This window comes from Myodes glareolus, chromosome 9 (assembly GCF_982192425.1).
Source record: "Myodes glareolus chromosome 9, mMyoGla1.1, whole genome shotgun sequence".
Lineage (NCBI taxonomy): Eukaryota > Metazoa > Chordata > Mammalia > Rodentia > Cricetidae > Myodes > Myodes glareolus.
In genome coordinates, this window is record NC_142034.1 from 103,348,103 (window position 1) to 103,366,476 (window position 18,374).

The 18,374-nt window shown below is 50.6% G+C and overlaps 1 protein-coding gene across 10 annotated transcripts in view; it reads left to right on the forward strand.

Moving 5' to 3' along the window:
- Clec16a (C-type lectin domain containing 16A) overlaps nt 1-16,038 on the forward strand; it is a 213,675-nt gene extending 197,637 nt beyond the window's left edge. For 8 of the 10 annotated variants that reach the window (XM_085694565.2, XM_085694561.2, XM_085694563.2 and 5 more), the window contains 2 exons: nt 2,971-3,129; nt 13,008-16,038. In XM_085694565.2, coding sequence (XP_085550691.1) covers nt 2,971-3,129; nt 13,008-13,363 — 515 coding nt within the window. In that variant the 3' untranslated portion in view covers nt 13,364-16,038. Of the gene's footprint in view, nt 1-2,970; nt 3,130-9,845; nt 9,970-13,007 lie in introns of all 10 variants that reach the window. The other 2 variants (XM_085694569.2, XM_085694571.2) reach the window with 2 other exon arrangements.
- The last annotated feature ends 2,336 nt before the right edge of the window (nt 16,039-18,374 follow it).

The window sequence follows — 18,374 nt, forward strand, 5'->3', positions numbered from 1 at the left end:
AGAAGACCCCCAGAGTCCCAGCTTTGTCACTTACTCATTCAGGAACACACAGACTCAGTCCCAACCTTTTTCCAATACTCAGCTTGTTTGTATGTGTGATAAATCGGCAGCTTGGGAAAAGCCACCCGACACTTTGATTTGTTACAGGGTAATTCATTTTCAAGGCGAGTAAATAGCTTGTAAGCGCAGGGGTTTACCACTGTAGGTGATTAAGAAGTAAGTAGCTATAAAGTTCACTGTGTGAAGCTATGGCTGATCGTCCCTGTGGAATTATACTGAGCAGTGTTGGGATCTGCCAGATATTTACCATGTTTCCTCTGCTGGCCCCTCCTGCCACCAGATGTGATAGCAGATGCCCAGTGAGGCTTCACAGGGTCTGGAACCCAGTGGCTCTGCTGTTCTCTCTGTAACAGCCATCTGAAGTGGACAACAGATGAGGACAGGAAGCACTGCCTCCCAAAAACGAACTCCTGCTTGAGACTGCCCATCACACTCAGAGATCTGCTGCCCACCAGGCCCCACCCACTGCCTTTGCTGTGATGCATGTCACCTACTCCTAGAGCCTGACCAGGGTATCAGTGAGCTTAGTCATTTGAAAACAGTAGTTCCTAATGAACATTAGTACAAAAATCTGCTCCTTGGCCAAGTGCAAGATCCCAGTGAGTGTTCAGGGAAGGGGTGTGTAGAGCAGGGGTCCTGTCTATAGATGAAGAGACGAAAGTGAGGAGGTGCAGTACCTTACCTAAACCCCACCCCACCCCAACTGGGCCAGTAAGTTTCCCCAGAGGGCAGAACCTGTTCTACCCTTTGTACTACATGGACTTCAGCACAGTGCTCCCCTAGAAGTATTTTATGCTTTTTAGTATACGTGGTCTCCATGACAATGACTTTACTCTGTGTAGCCAGGTTGTACATATACCAGGTTCCAAAAGTTTGTCCCCCTAAGACTTTACTTGATGAGTTAGTTACTTCTCTTGTTGCTATGAAAAGCAGCTTCAGAAAGGTGGATTTGGGCTCCTGGTTTAAGGGGATATAGCCCATTATGGTGGGGAAGGCCTGGTGAACGGTGGTGGCTGATCGTATTGCATCCACAGTTAGGAAGCTGAGAGATAAATGCTTGGACTCTTCCTGCTGTCTCCCCCAGCCCGTGAGATGCTGCTCCCATGTTCAGAGTGGGTCTTCCTCCTCAGTTAAACCCCTCTGGGGACACTCTCACAGACAGCCCAGAGGTATTTCCATGGCAATTCTGAATCTAGTTAGATTTACCATCACTTATCGAAAGACAGTGGCCAGCACCTATGTTCTGTGGAAGTAAAACTGGTCCTGGAGGAAGTGCCATGAGCTTGAGGGTACCCTTCCTGTTAGAAGACTTGCCCCGACCCTGTCTTCCTTACTCTAGCTTCTGACTCAGGGAGCAGATGAGTACAGGCTGCAGGGCACCAGCTCCAGGGGCTGCAGCAGAGAGACCACTGTCTGCATGGGCTTGTGGCTTGTTGAGGTATTTGTTCCTTGGGAGTTTTCATATTTAGAGAATACAATCAAATGTTGCAGCCCTTTGGGAGGGCAGGATGTAAGGACTCAGAAGCCCCAGTCTGTGCAGAGAGTGAGGCAGGGATGCAGTTCCTGGACTGGCCATCAAGACTAAACTTTGTCAAAACAAAGTACTTTTTGGGTTTGGGTTTTTGGTGGTGGTGGTGGTGGTTTCTTTCTTGAGACAGGATCTTACTATATTGACCAAACTGGCTCAAATTCAGAGATCTACCTCAGGAGTGTTGAGTGTTAGGATTTAAAAGTGTGTTCCACCACACTCAGCATAAAGAACACTTTTCTTTAAAAAAAATTAAGATTTGCCAGACAGTGGTGGCACACTCCTTTAATCTCAGCACTCGGAAGGCAGAGGCAGGCAGATCTCCTACTTTCAGGCCAACCTGGTCAACAGAGAAAGTTGCAGGACAGTCAGAGAAATCCTGTCTCAAACAACAATAAATAATAATTTATTTTTATTTTATGTATCTGAGTATTTTGCCTATATGAATGTATATATACCATGTGTGTGCCTGGTGCCCACAGAGGCCAGACGAGGGCTTCAGCTCCCTCAGAACTGGAGTTACAGGTCATGCTCTGAGCTGTCATGTGGGCTCTACAAGCTCAGCCAGTGTTCATAACTGCTGAGTCGCCGCTCTAGTTACTAAAGAACACTTTCAATGGGCATTTGCCATACATACTGCCTGTGCTGGGAAGTCTCACGTCTGGGAAGTCTCACATCTCGCCTTCTCCCATGGTTGAGGCCATGAGTGTGAACAACCAGAAACAGACTGAGAGGCCACAGTAGCCACTTACCTGCTCCTGAGAAGTGGGTCTCACTATTCAAAGCTAAGTATCTCTAAAGCTGGGAGCTAGGCCGCTCCCCATGCTGTGTGGCCACAAGCCACAGAGCCTCCACACCTGTGAGTGACTGTCCTCCAGCTTTTTAGCAGAACCCTTATTACTCCTGAACCTGCCCTACCAGGACTGCCAGGGCAGAGTGGGTTCTGGTGGGGGGATGACAGTCAGGTCTCTCCACTCTTCTTAGTGATGTCCCAGCTTGCTTTGGCAGAATGACACCCAAAATTCACCCATGAGGATGCTGGTCTCTCTGATACCTTTAACAGGAGCCCTGAAGCCCTAAAGTATAGCCAGCCATTGCTATGATTACAATAGACACTACAGCCCTGCCTTGGCCTGGTCAGTGGCAGCTGTTTCTGAAAGCAGCTTCACACTTGCCCAGATTAGCCCCTACCCTGAGAGATCAGCTCATTCTGGAAAATATGTCAAGATTCACAGGGGACAAGTCCAGTCCAGTTGTCTTAACATGGAGGAGAGGCAAAAGCTGGCCTCATAGTGTCTCCAGCTCATCATGGGGGCAGCACCCCTCTGCGAAGCCTGCCAGCACTCTTCTAATTAATCTTGTTGCATACTGTTGTCTTGCAGGCTTTGCTGTGGCCCAGTGCATAAACCAGCATAGCTCACCATCCCTGTCATCACCATCACCACCATCTGCCAGTGGGAGCCCCGGCGGCAGTGGGAGCACCAGCCACTGTGACTCAGGGGGCTCTTCCTCCACACCCTCGGCAACCCAGAGCCCAGCAGGTATTGGCCGTGGGACATGGGAGGCTCTGGGAGGCCCTTTGGGGACCCTGTGACCCCTCACCTCTACTATGACCTCTGACCCACAGCTCCTCTTCATGGTGTCCGGAAGACACTGCCACTCAAGGGTGTTCTCTTTTGGTTGAGCAAGATGGCATCACCCACCAGCTGGATTAGTGCCTGCTGGCTGGTCTGCTCTGCAGGGCTTTCATACCACAGAGTTTTAGGAGATGGTGTCGGTTCAGCCTAACCCAAGTGGCATGTCATCACTTCTATGTGTCTCACCAGGAGGGGTCTCTCAGGGATGAGTGTGAACCCTGGGAAAAGGAAGAATCATGTTCCTGTTGATTGTGCCGCAACATAGACATTTCCTCTCTCAGTGTTTGGTGTGGTCTGTGTCACAGCAGAGGCATGCCCTGCCACTCTGAGGCAGCGCATCAGGGTAGAGCAGGACCACACCGTGCTGTCCTTTAATATACACTAATCCAAAGGCTATAATAGAAGAGTCCCTAAAGTGGAGTTGGACCCTAACGCCTCAGCCTCACCTCCACCTGCCTCATCCTGGGCTGTTATTTTTATGAGCAGCTTGCACATGTGTGTCTGTCTGTTCTGCATTAGGTCCCAGGAGACGACAGACATCAGGCTTGATTCTTGATTAGCACAGGCCCAAATGCAGTCAAAAGGGCAAGGCTAAGATAGGTCTAAGACCAGTGTCCCCAGCCAGTGCAGTACTTCACACTCTGCAGCACTGCCCGTGATCTACAGGGGACCCATGTCTCAAGCCTGTACCCTCCATGCCCTTTTCTGTGCCTCCAAAGTCTGACCAGAGCCCTGCCCAGCATACCTCACAGGGCACCTGGCCCTCCTCTTTTTTAGTTATGGAGTGAGGAATCATGGGAAGAGCCATACCAGGTAAAGGACACAGTGCCATGCCCATCCCCTTGGGACCAGTGTCTTCCTGAGTATTGTACTTCCCAGCATCTGCCAGTGGGAGCCCACTTCTGTTTACCAGGGCTTTCAGTTTTCATCTTCCCAGCAGAGGTTTAAGTCACCCTTGTACATATGCCTGTAGCTCAGGGGATCCTAGCCCACCTGTGCTACCCCACAAGGTACTTTTCCCCATTTCTGTTGATGTCACAAGGCTCAGGCAGGAAGTCACCCTCAGGTCCATCTCACTGGAACCTCTTCCAGCTCACTGTCTACTCTTCTCCCTGCCCTGGGCTAGGGGGAAGTAACTTCTAGACTCAGCTGAAGGTTAGCTACAGACCCAAGCAGTTGCCATGCTACTCCCAGGCTCCCGGCAGGGAACTGCAGATGGAACTCTTCCAGGGCCCCTGCCTCGGTCTCACCATGCTCTAGGACAGGCATGCAGGGCTGCATGTTCATGTACTGGATGTATATACTTGCTGACATGCACATTGCTGTATCTACATACGAACCCAGACACCCTGTTTGCCAGCACCCCTAGGGTGGATGGTCTTTTCCACATAGCTACGGGCACCTTTCTTCATTTTCAAGGAGGCAAAGCCAGGCTCTAAGTGAGCAGGTAGCCATATACTTCTTTGCCTACAACTAAAACCAGAGAGAAGCCCTGCACTGTCCAAGTCAACCCTCCAATGTGCACCCATTATTTCAGCCTTCCTCTGTCAGTGCCCAGTGCCAACAACATGTCTTCGCTTCTCACAAATCCAGGGACCATTAGCCAGGCTGTCAGATGGAACTGTCAGGCCAGTTCCAGTGAATAACTGATAGTCAGGACCTCTGAGGTGTCTGCTCCCTTTCACTGCATCCCAGCAGGCATCCTAGCCCCATTTTTTATGTAACATGACAGTAAAAGCCTGAGACTGGCTACCCATCCACTTCTGTCCATTCTACATTAACTCACCTCTTTCAGAAAGCTGACCTGGCCAAGAGCTATGCCTTATTCTAGAGGCGGAGATCAGATGCCCTGAGATGCAACTGTTGACCCTGAGAAGAGCCCACAGAATCTGCCCATGAGCCTCTCCACCTCAAAGCCTCACTTCAGGGTACCTCTTCCATCCAGAACCAAGAATGTGCTTTGTTCCTGAAGGTCCAACCTAACCAAATTGCTCTCCCCATGCCTGTGTCCTGTCAGGATGTACTTGGGAAAAGCCAAGGACAGAGGAGGGGTTGGGGATCCCTCAACCAAGTGTCTGAGCTTGACATTAGCTGTAAGTGGCAGCTCAGTATTTGAGAGTCAGAGAAGATGCCCCTACATAGTCTACTGGCCAATTCCTAAACCTGCCAAGTTCTCAAGGCACTGTTCTTGGATGTCCAGCTAGTAGTTGGATGAACCTGAAAGGCCTCTGCCTACCTCATTCACCTTCTGTTCCTGCTGCTCAGCCTGTACAACTGTGGCCTTGCCGTGAGTCCATCTGTCCTCAGAGTAGTTTTGAGGGCATGGTACTAACACGGGGCCTTGCTGACCTTACATTTACTGAACCTCCCAGAGGCCAGGGAGCCCCTTAATATAGCGAGCAGCTGCCAAGTTCCTCGCAGCCACAATAGCCAACTCTAGAGACTTAGAGGTACCAATGCCCCACTGCAAGGTCAAGTATCTGGTCAGAAAAGTGTATGATTGGTGCTGTCTAGCTAGTGAGAGACCAGTTTACCATGTCTGTCTCATGGTGTTGAATACTCAAAAATGTACAAGAGGCAAGTCACAAAAATATAGCCAAGTTATTGGGAGGGTTAGGACCTATGTCTGAATAATTCAGTAGGTTAGCTCTGGGTCCCAATATCTCCATGAGTTTCAAAACAGCCAGGAGAGCAGATTGGAATATTCCCAGTCGCAGAGAAACGCTGTCTGATGTGATGATACTCTTTGTCTCTTGATTTAACACATAAGATTCACATGTCAAAACATTATACCAAACCCGCAAGTAACAGACACAAATTATACCGGCCTGAAAGGATTGAAGGCATGGTGAAGACGTTCCTACTTTTCTGGCATTTCTCCTGACCTGTATAGATTCTTCCCCAGTCCATACATGGTCATCCCAGTGTATGCCCTGCATGGCATTCCAGTAGAGACCTACCTATGGCTGGGCACCTTACCTGGGTGCACTACATAGACATCTCCTCCCTGAGGCTTTCCCCCTCTCCCCTTCCATTTGAAAACATCTCTGACAGATTATGTGGCTTACCTACCACACTGCCATTAGCAGGTGGGAGAATCCAAATGTGAACCCTGTCCTTAATTTCCAAGCCATGCTCTGCCTTCTGAAATAACCCAGCAGAGAATGGGACATGGCCTGAATCTTTCTCAGATACCTCCATGGGTATGCCATGGACCTGGGTCAGTTTGAATCCTGACTGTAACAACTGTCTCACAGTTGCCTGTGGGCCCAGCTCCAAAGCTGCAGTCCTACTGGGAGCACATAGTCCCAGGTAGCAGATGGCTGGGCCTTGTGGGTCCCAATCAGAGGAATGCTTGCTGGGGTCTCCAAAAGCACAGTAGACCCTAGACAGCCACGTTTTCTTCTGATGCAGTTTCATCTCCACACTAGGGGTGAAACAGGCTGATGCCCAGGACGGTTGTTTGTACATTTGCTTTGTCCAGCTAGTTCGGCCTCATACTTCCTGCCTGGGTTTGAACAAGACTCATGTGTATTGCCAGGATAGGAATTCTCAGATTCTTGTAGAGGCTCCAGCCTGTGCTCCCAGGCATCAGTGGTGCAGGCTGCCCATTCTGGTTAGGTGGCCTTGAGACCTGCCCCAAGACATCCCTCTACTAGAGGGGCCCTCTCACTGGCTTCTTCCCCTGGATCTTCCTCACTGTACTGTCTTTTTCTAGGCAGACAGGTTCCTTCCATGCACAGACATTAGGATCACCAAGTGGCAAAGCAGGGTGGGTTCTCACAGGTGAACAGGAATAGACAAGGCCTATCAGACGACCGCAGAAGTGTGCATGCAATTAGAACCAAAATGAGGGACCGTGGTTACAGGGGCTCCACCGGCTGGCACAGACCAACTGAAGACGGTTCTTGTCTTCCTAGAGAAGAGACCCAAGGAACAAATGCTACAAGTCAGGAGCCCTAAGGAGCAGGTGTCTGACCTCACACAGGTCCGACTGAACCCCGTACCTATATCTTGTTGGAGACGAGTCCTTTTCCCATCTCCCTAAAACTTGCCTGCAGATCCTGCCCTCCCAAGTGCAGAAGCAGGCTTTTGAGAAGCAGTTTCTGTGTCTCATGACCAGGACCTCTGCCCAGAAGTGGTTTTAGAGCCTGTAGACCCAGCACAAACTGGGACCTCAGCCAAGAGAAAGGGTCCCCTGCAGAGTCAACTGGTGTGCTATGCCAACAGTGCCTTCTGTGTCCCCGCCCTACCATACAAAATTGTGCACATTCAAGTGACTTTCTAACAAGGGCCCAAATGGACATCCAGAGCTCATCTCACAAACTGAGAGAGCGCCCACACTGGACCCCCAACTGCCTGAGGAGCCTGCCAGAAACATTGCAAGGGGGTTTTGTGTTCCTGGGCAACTTTTACCGATCAGCTGCACCCAAGGGGACTTGAGGGGACTTGAGTGGCCTGCTTCAGTACCCATTCACCACTCAGTCTGTTTGCACATTCTTATATCTTGTTTTTTTGTTTTTTGAAATTAGTCTTGTTGTGTTGCCCAGACGTCCTCAAGCTCCTGGGCCCAGGTGATCCTGTCCTCAGGCTCTTCATGCCGAGACCACAAACTTCTGCCATGGTACCCAGCTCCATTGCCCTTTAATGGAAGTGCTTTGGGCGGCCAGCACTTTAGTGCAAAGCTGAACACCACGTAGCCAGCATAACTAGTATGACAAGCCTCAGCTTGACCCCTGATGAGAAACTGACACTGGAGTCAACACTTTCTTTGAACTTTTACCTTTTTTGAGAAGCTGAAATCTAAAGCAGCAGCATGGGCATTTGGCCCCTTGTCAGAGCCAAATGTGGACCCAGTACCCTATGCACCATATTGAGCATGTGCACACACGTGAGCATGGCCATTCAAAGTCACGCCTAGTTGTACACACTCACACTGTGGAATTCTGTTTCTGAGACAGGTCCTACCATGTAGATCAGACTAGCCTGGACTAGGGCCTCTCCTGCCTCAGACTGTAGTGTGCGGAGGTGACAACCGTTGACCAGTATGCTGTCTTCTTTATGTGATCCTGCCGAGAAACTGTTCCTCATATACTGGTTCCATGACCTACCCAGTGTTCCTTAAACGGCCCCTTTTGTTTCTGAATCCACATGAGCTAAGTTTTACAGTTTCTTTGTGAGTTCTTTGAAGAGGAAGACAACATGTTTATTGGAAATGGTGCCAGAGTGAAGGTCAGGCTGCCCTTGTAAATGGAAATGTCAACTTGTATACAGCAGCCACCATTGGCCATCCTAAGGGCTGACAGGAAAAAGAAAGGGCTAGCTTCTGGGGACCCAGTGTTGAGAGACCCCATGACCTCTAACCTCTGACCCCAGGCTCCCTTCTTCTCTGCACCTTTTCTGAGCATCCCTCCTGAATTTTTATCCTGAGGTTCTGGACGCGCAGTCCAGCGGCCCTTCAAGGGAGGCTCTCCAGGGAGGAGGCAATGCTGTCTTTTCTCTGCAGTGCTCCTTTTTTCTTTCTTTCTTTGTTTATTTTATTTATTTATTTATTTATTTATTTATTTATTTATTTATTTATTTATTTATAGTAGTGGCAAAATATACCCAAGCTGACATGGACAGATGCGGCCATCCTCAGCATGACGTCCTGTGGTGTTTACTCACATCCCACTGTGCTCTGTGGCATTACTCTTACCTCTCTCTTGCAGTTGTCTCTGAGAATATGACCCAACACACCCTGGGCCAGTCCTTGTGTTGCTGTTCCAGCGTGTGCATTTCCATTTAGCCTTGTTGTTTTCTGCTCTGTGTCCTTGGTTCCCAAGCTGGGGCATTCCAAGTCGTCCCCCTCCCCCAAATATGTCTAAGACAGGTGTCAGGATACCTCCAGCATCCAGGATTTGCCTAAAACTTGACCTTCCCCAGGGTCAGAAATGCTTAGTTCACTCTGGTTTGGCTCTGTTCCTCAGACCCTCTTTCCTGTGGGCATTTCCTCCTATTTCCCATCTTTCTGCAGGTCCCAGATAAAACTAACAGGCAGTTTTGTTCTTCTGTCCCCTGATTTTTCTGACAAGACCAGAAGTTAACCTGTGACTCAAATCTTTGCAACAGGATTGAGCCTTCTCTGTCTCTAACCGTGTTAAGTTGAATGAATGAGGGGTTGGCGCTGTGGCTCATCAGCCACGTGCTTGCCTGACATGCACAAAGTCTGAGCTCCATCCCCAGTACCATATAGACCAGGCCTGATGGTACATGCCTGTAATGTACTTAGGAGGTAGAGGCAGGAGGATCACAAGTTTCACAAGTTTCTACTTGACCACGTAGCAGAGTCTGAAGCCAGCCCTGACTATATGAGACCCTGTCTAATAAAAGGAAGAAAAGATGCATAAATGAGCAATTTTTTTTCTTAAGTCTCCTGACCTTGGCTCGTCTTGGGGGACAGCATGGATGTGTCCTGTCTACATGGTGGGCTGGCAGTCTGGGTACCACTCCAGCCATAGCCTTTCTCCCTTTGTTCTTGCTAATGCTCAGTGTCTGTCACTGCTGTGTCCTTTTCCACCTCCCCTTCGCCGTTCCATTGTTACAGGCTTTGTATGATCTGTCGCTGTGTTTCCCTCTAGTCAGGAGTGGCAGGAAAGGACGCCGGCGTGTGTTCAGCCTGTCGGAGGCCGACAGTCACGGCGGCCACTGGGTTTAGTGCTTCGACCAGCAGCTGCCACGGCACCTCACGCACAATCAAATCAGGCAGGTCTCCTTCAGGAGCCCCCATGGGCCCATGAGATCCCTGCCACATGCAACAGGGTTGGCATGAGCAGGGCGGGAAAGCAGGGCCTAGAGAGCACGCCATGGCCACCCCAATCTCAGCTTCCCTGAAGTCAATCCTTTCCCTTTCTGTCTTCTGTGTAAGGCCACACCCCCCAGCCCAGTTCCCTCCCCCATCAGTCCTTCCTTGGTATCCCAGAGCGTTGTACTGTTCCTAAAGTCCTATCCAACATCAGGCTCAGTGTAGCTCCCTAGAGTCAGCCCTGAGCTGGAGGCCATGTCCCATGTGTCCATACAGATGCTGCAGTTCAGCTCACTCCTAACTAGAGAATCGAGAGCTTGTGAAAAACAACCTACAGTGTTCTCTCCCAGCAACAGATGCAGCTGCTCTCCAGGCCCAGTCTTAGCGCCTTGACAGATGACACCTTCCCATCGCCGCAGTTACTGTAACATTACCAGGGCCACTGCTCCTGCTGTTCTAGGATCCACACGCACACCGTGCTTGTTGAGGTGTCCATGTGCTGACAGTGTGTCAACAGGAACCTTCACTTTCTTTTCAGTTTGCCAGCTGACCCTCTGCGCTTTGCATCAGCTTGCTACATAGAACCCTCGTTCCCTCCTTCCCTCCCTCCCTCTCTTCCTTCCTTCCCACAGCACTTGCCTGCCTTTCCAGCCTATATTCAACATGTCCACATCATTTCTAGAAGCTATCCCTTACTTTACAAAGACCAGTGAGGCCCTGTTCTGTAGCTGTAGATCACATCTGTGGGGGTCAGCCAAGACATTTCTAGTACGTTCACAGGCAGAGGCTGGAGGCCCTCAACCTTCCTGGGAACACAAGCTTACTGTAGCTCCTTCTCTTTCTGTGGCTCTGCCTTCCCAGCCCATGTCCAAACCCTCCTTCCCAGTGCCCAGTCTGTAGCCTTTAGGCCCAGAAGCCTCGACAGAAAAGAGATTCCAAAGGTCCAACAGGTCACCTTTGCCTTGGAGCAGAGAGTGGCCTTGCAGTGCCTTCCCCAGGGAAACCTGCCTTCTTTTTTGCCCCTTTGGTTGCATGAACTTGCTGCCTATTTTCAGGAAGAAATTCCTAGTGTAAATAGCAATTGAAGGTGGGAGCAAGAGGGCATTCTATGACTAAGAGTATTTTTAAAGTGGAACAAAAACATCCCTTTTAAGAGAGTTGTTACTTTTCTGAAGGCACCCATTTGCCTCTATGCATTGTTAGTTGTTTTGCTCTTTTTTGATGGCTTAGACTATAGTCCTTGTGCCTGCCTGATTATATTTTCATCAGCAAAAGCCCCGTAGAGAACCAGGAAAGAGGTAAGGCCCCAGGAAGGCAATACTCTGCTCCCCAGTCCCAACACCACCATCTGGACAATTCCATTTGCAGTGAGTCGTTTCCCAGCTTCCCAGCCACAGACCCTGTCTCCCAGGAAGTCTCAGACCCATCTGAAAACCTCCATCAAGGTGACTGAGTACTACTTGGTGACGGCAGGTTCACACAAGGTCACAACAGCCCAGCTCAGAGGAATTGGTACACAGTGGAACAAGTTAGTGGACAGCTAGAGAAAACAGCACTGATGGTGTGAACAGCACTTCTGGGCTCAGCTCATACCTCTGTCTCTTTTTGCATCAGTTCTCACTGATACCCACAGCCTCTCAAGCAAGGATGGGCCCAGAGCCACAGGGACTGGCTTTCTCCAGACCTCCTCTCACTTGCTCCCTCTCTCTTCTTTTTCCTTTTTAAAGAAAGGGCAGGGTGGAGTAGTAACTCAGTGGTGAAACATTTGGCTAGCATCATGCATGAGCCCCTGGATTCTATCCCCAGCAGTACAAAAAAAAAAAAAAAAAAAAAAAAAAAAAAAGTAAAGAAAGCCCTTAGGGAAGAGGCCCTTCTAGATTCCATCCGCCCAGAGTCCAGTGTGCCCTGGAGAGTTGGTGTGTGCTTTCCTTTCCCTGCTCTCCACCCCATTCTTCATATCGCCTGGTTTTATTTGGTTCTTCATTCTTCCATCGTTTGGCTCTATGTTCCGTTCACTTTTCTGTTTTTTTTTTTTTTTTGGCTTAAATGAGAAAACAAAAATGAATTCAGCCAGAGTAACATTAAACCAAAACAACATCCCATATGCCCTCTAAGTCTCCTCACATGACTGCAGGGCTGAATAATCACCATCTTCTGCCCGAAGACTGTTAACCCTAAAATCCATACAAATATCAGCGTGCAGCCCAAGTGACCTCCCCGTACTTCTCTCGGGGGGTCTTCAAATGCCCAGCCTCCGCAGTCTTGGATGGCATTTCCTTTGAATGCCACACATTCCTGGCTGACTCGTCACTGAAAAGCAAGTGGCCATAGTCTATCTACAGTCAAATCAGGGTTTTATAAAGCACCAAAACAAACAACAACAAAACCCAGCTATTTAGCACATCTGGTGGAGGTTGACGGCTCCTCCTCATGGCACTTTTGGGAAGCTTCTAACAGTCATGTCTTTGACAAGCCCATCATCCCCTCCATGGATGCTTACTCGGTGCCTGCAGAAGGCAAAGACAAACCATAGCACCAGATTTTAGAAACTAGAAAGTTCTATCTTTTTTTTAAACTATTGCACTGGACTCCTTAGCAAATACCTCCAAGTGTAGCCTCTAGCAGTCTCCTGGAATTGCAGGTGTGCAGCAGCCTGCTTGCTTTCCATTTATGTATTTATTGGCAGGCAATTGGTCGTGACTCATCCTGCACACAGAGTCTGCCCAGGCTGAGTTTCACTTTCAGTATCTACGTGTTGGTGTCACACAAGGCCTGAGTTTTTCCCTGCTGTCACAAGTTGGACCCCCAGGTTCCTGACATACTACCCCTAGGACTTAGCAGTTTCTGGGTCCCTAAAAGGAGTAGGTGGAACCAGGCCATGCCCTAATACCAACAATCTCCCCGCAGGTTTTTCTACCTTGATGCAGGACAGGAGTGGTGGGTGCCAGCTGATTACAGTGTCACCATAACTTAGAATGTCTCTGCTTTCCTCCCTTAGATGCCCCCACAACTCCAGAACAGCCTCAGCCTCACCTTCTAGTCCAGTCGGTGATTGTGAATGAAATGGATGTCAACTCCAAGCCCAGCAAGAACTTGGCCAGGAACTCTGAGGTGGAGACCATGCACCTGTCCCCCAGCCTCCTCCCTGCCCAGCAGCCCACCATCTCCTTGCTCTATGAGGACACTGCTGACACACTGAGCGTTGAATCGCTGACCCTTGTGCCCCCAGTCGATCCCCACAGCCTCCGAGCCCTCACTGGCATCCCCCAGCTTCCTGCACTGGCCACAGCAGGCACAGAGACCCCAAATGAGGATACTGTATACCCAGAGCCTGCGAGCCCCACAGAGCACTGAGTGGGCACCCAGGATCTCCCTTTGTGTGTGCGCCCTGCTGGTAGGGACCCCAGTGTAGTTTTTGACAGCAAGACACATCGGGAGCACCCACAGTTCTCCATGGCCTTGGAAGCTGTCCCTGATACCTCTCCCTGCAAGACAGCCACACACCACTGGAGTTTCTCATTTGCTCTGACCTCATCCTGAGCAGGCTGGGATCCCAGAGACAGCCTTCTGTGTACAGGTGATGGCACTGGCCGCCCAGAGGGGTCCCGACAGCCCCGGGTGGCACCCTTCAGGCAGCTCCCTTGTTTTCTCTCCCCATATGCACAGAAGCGGATAAGGTTCCCTTGGGTAGAACTCCATAGAGAAACACCTAGATGAATATCTCTTTCAGGCTATTTATTTCTGGTTTTGGCAACAGGTGAAGAGATTTTTTTTAAAAGTACTATTTGTAGAGGGGGGAGCAAAAAGAAAAAGTCCTCAATCATAAGGTTCCGAGTCACATTAGAAGTGCCAGCTGTTAAGGTTCCCCTTCTATAGAACCTTGCCGTGTTTTTTTTCTGAAGTTGTGGGTGTCACTTCCTGTTTCCCTGAGTGATTCTTGTTTCTCTGTCCCAAATTCTACAAGCCTGTGGGATGATAAAATCTCTCTCTGAAACATTCAAATACTTCTGAACAAAAAGAGATATGGCCATATGGAGTGAGAAAGCCAGCTTTGGTGCTGTGATCTAGGTGACATCTGCTCCCTGCTCAGGAAACCACATAGGCACAACTTGCAGCAGGCTTACCACCTTCTCTCTTCATCCAACCACTGAGACCAAGGAGGCCCTAGTCCAAGTGGCCATGACAGGAGTCAAAAGAATTTAAGGCACAGGAAGTCATCCTCAGATGTAACCAGCTTCCCAATATGCATATGGATGCCCAACCAGGGGCCCAACTGCAAATCAGGTGACCCAAAAGGTGAACCTTCCCTGTCCATTGCTGCCTCTAGCACACAGCTTGTTTCAGTATGAAAATCCTATACTTCTAGGTATGTGCTAGCAAAACCCAGATCTGTCCTATCAGCCCCAGCTTTCCTTTGCATGCAGCCAGCCAGATCACCACTCATGGCTCCATGGCAAGGCTTTCTGTGTCTTTCCTGCCAGTGTGGCCTCATCCAGTGTCAGTATCTACCAAAGGCTAACCACGAGGGTACCCTGGGGAGGCCTGTCACCATCTGCCCATCAGAAGTCCTTGCCACCTCTATTCAGCCCACTTCCCTGCAGCTCCAGTGCTCACCAGGAGGGGAGTGGTGCCCATGTGGACTGGCCTCTCTGGTCTTTAAAAGCAGACCAAAGGCAATGGCAAGAAAGGATATGCCAGGAGGCTTAGCAGAGCCCCTGGAAAGGGAAGAGGGTGATGGCCACCAAAAGAAGGGTTCTCCCTACCCCCACAACCAACCCTGGGTATTTCTTGATCATCTGCAGGAAGGGGTAGTCAGGGGAGCAGGCACATTGGGTTTTGAAATGGCAGTTGCGAGGGCAGCATAAATGTTATAAAATGCAGTATGGCCAGAGAGAAATGCCTGCAGCCACCCTTACCCCACCCGTGCAGGTGGGCCCCACCCCTTGAGACTAGCCTCTTCTCTGCAATCAGGAGGTTCCAAGGAAGGGAAAAGGTCATGAGCAAGGTGGTCAGCAAACTCCTAAAGAGTAGCTGCTATGTAGTATTCATCAAGGACCAGCCTGTCCTCCACATCTTTTAAGATTGTTTCCAAAGGCTTCCTGCGGCCAGGCGCCCGGGGGACCTCCAAGTGCGCAGAAATGAACTTCCTGTACAGAGTCCATGGCCCTTTGCTGATGGGGGAGTCCTGGAGGAAGGAGCTGGCCAGGACGCTTCCTCACCTAGATCTTGGCAGCTGCTCTCCGGGCAGACCCAGCCAGAGAGAACATACTGGGTCTCCCATGGTCAGCAGTGGGAGGAAGAACTGAGGGATATCAGGTCTAAAACAGTACACAACTTCTGACTTGGAGGTCCCAGAATCAGCCTTCAGAACCGTTAGTCCCATCTCCAAGGGCATGCATGCCATGCCTGCCCTGGTCTCTCTCCCTTCTGCCACTGCCCTGGGGCAGACTAGCAGAGCTGTCCACATAGGCCCCACATCTTAGCTTTGACCATCACCATAGGGAATAGAGCACTGCCCCTCCTGTTTGGAGGCATGGGCAGGATACTTCCCACAGGTCAGACTCAGTGTCATGGTGAGCTCTCTGTGTGGTGGAGGTGGTGGAAGAGGCTTCCAGAGCTGACCCTCTCTGCTATCTCACCCAGCCTAGCCATCCACCCACTTGGATTGCCAGGGGCTGGATGATTACATCCCCTCCTAAGGATGACACTGGCTTTCTCTGTGGCCTCTAAAATGCACAGTTGTAAATAAGGCACGGGCAAACCAGGTCTGGTCTTTTGTAGATGCAATAAATATATTTCATGCAGTAACAATGGGTAGAAGGTTAAATGCTTCCTCCCTCAGAGCTGAAGCTGTAAGGGACAGTGACAGAGGGGGGCAGGGCTGGGAAGCTCTGGCCAGGGTAGTGCCTGCTTCTGCCAACAGGATTTAGGCTTTATGGGTACTAAACCCAAGGGGGGGGGGGCATGAAAGCTAGAACTTCCTTGTAAGTTGGAACTTGGCAATAAAAAGCAAAACCAATGGTCCAGAAGTGTGTCCCATTGTTCCTTGGCACGATGGCAGGAGGCTGTGCCCGTCACGGGAAGGGCCATCGAACCCCTTCATCTGTCATCACCAATCAGGTAGAACGAAAGTTCTGGAGACCTCACTGCCATCCCCAGCTCTGCTGCTGCAGTTCCCGGGAGCAGTTCTACCCACAAAGGGGGTAGCATCTTGGGTTTGCTCTGCCTCAGCTGCTCCAAGCCTGCTGCCCTCTGCCATGTGATATGGGCTGCTGTGGCCCTGCCTGTTGGGATAGAGGCAGAGGAAGAGCTCCCCACCTGGGACAGCCAGGTGACACTGGTGGTCACAATTCCTGCACACCGCAACATGTACCAAGGTGAGCCCTGGAAATCTCTGGACCTAGAATCACAGGGTTCGTTATGGCTTCTGATGCTCTGTCTTGAACCTAGTCCAGAAGTGCCTGGGGACATAAGAGTCTTGAAAGCAAACCCAGAAGAAGAAGCTGGACTCTCAACCTCATATAGGATCCTTACAGAAGAATGAGGCCCAACCCCGTGCTGGCAGCCAGCATGGCCTACTTCTCCTTCTGGCCTGTGGTTGTCCTAGTTCCTTGGAAGCCTAGCCATGATCTGGGCCTGGGAAGGCTCTGGGGTCCCTTGAGTGGGGTTACCAAATGGAGTCAGCTCACCACTGGGGCCTCAGCCAAAGGCCCACCTTCAGCCTCCTTTCCCTCACAGCACTCCTGCTTGGTTGTGTGGGCATTCACGTGTCTGAATGACTTTGGTCTGTGGAAGGAACATACTGGAAGCATGCACAGGAGAGGGGTAACTTCAGGGTGGATGGGGCCAGGAACAGCTGTTGACTATCCTGGGTCTCCAAGAACCAGGCCCTCGGGTGGAAAGACCCGGGTGATGGTCCCCTAAACACAGGTGAGGAGACAGGAGGTAGGCCTTGTGCAGTCATCCTGATCTGAAATCTGCATGGCAGAGGTGCAGGTCCCCAGGCTGGGACAGGAAGGAGCAGCAGCACTCTTGCAGTCATGGATATGTGTTGGACTCATCTGGAATTCAAGTTCAGACCTAGTCATCAAAATCCTTTCAGTACCCCCACTGAGAGCCCTCAGCATTGCCTGGGCTCAGAGGAAGTGCCCACTCAGGGTGGTCCTGGAGCCCACCTTAACACGGGTGTGGTTGCCACTGACTGCTTGCTGCTACCAACACCCGCCCACCCTCGCAGCTTCCTTCACCCCCACAGCAGCTCTGCTTTGGACTTGTGGGCATGTGGGCATGTGTATGTCTTGGTGGCTTCAGCCTAGAGAAGGAACTTACTGTAAATAAACTCAGGGGGGTAGCCTCGAAGTGGGGAGAGTTAGAGAACTCCTAGTCAGTCATAGCAGCATAGTATGTGTGCGTGAACATACATGCATGTATGTAGAAGGTAGAAGCCAGAGGTCAACAATGATCACCATTCCTCGGTCACCCTCTACACTGTTTGAGACAGAACCTACCTGTCTCTTTGCCTGCAGTTCACTGGTTTGCCTAGGCTGGCTGGGCAGCAGCAAACCCCAGGAATCCTCTCTCTACCTCTCCAATGTCACCTCGCCTGACGTGTGTGTGTGTATGTGTGTGTGTGTGTGTGTTCTGGGCATGGAACTCAGTTCCTCATGCTTTCAAGGCAAACACCTTATCAAGCACTTAGTCCCCAGCTCTTTATAAGTTGACTCTCTCTGGAATCTGTTACAATAGAAAGCTGACTAATCTCAACCAGGACCCCTATGACTGAAGGTTGGGCACTTTCCATTCTCCTGTTGTGTCCCCTGCAGATCAGCCACGGTCAGTGTCTCCTTGGAGATCTGTTACCTGTGTCCTGCCCACTGCAGGTGGGAGGGACAAGTAAGGGCGTGTGGTGGCATCCTGCCTGCCAGCAATCTGAGTCCCTCATTGGAGGGGAAGACCGCGTCCCAAGCAGCCAGATAAGGAAAGCCCCTTCTACTTCTGTCTGCTTCTTCATGACTCTTCAGGGTACTGGGAAAGAACCCTCGAGGCCTAAAGTGCCTTTCTCCAAAGGAAGGTAGGTTTGGCATAACTAGACACATGGAGTTTCCCAGGAATTCACTCCGGGGTACATGATGCCCAATGGGGTACTTGCATGCCTCGCTCTCCCCCAGGCAGGCCATGGTGCCCTAGCATTGCCCCTTGTGTTGTTCTACCACCCAGACTACCACTGCACTTACCCACAGCTAGAACCCACCATCGTTAAGGCCCTAGGTACCAGGCTCTGCGCTTAGCCCATCCTCTGGTGTTCCCACACCCCCGCTCAGCCTCTTTCTGACAGCAGCTGCAGCCATTCAGAGACACCCATCAC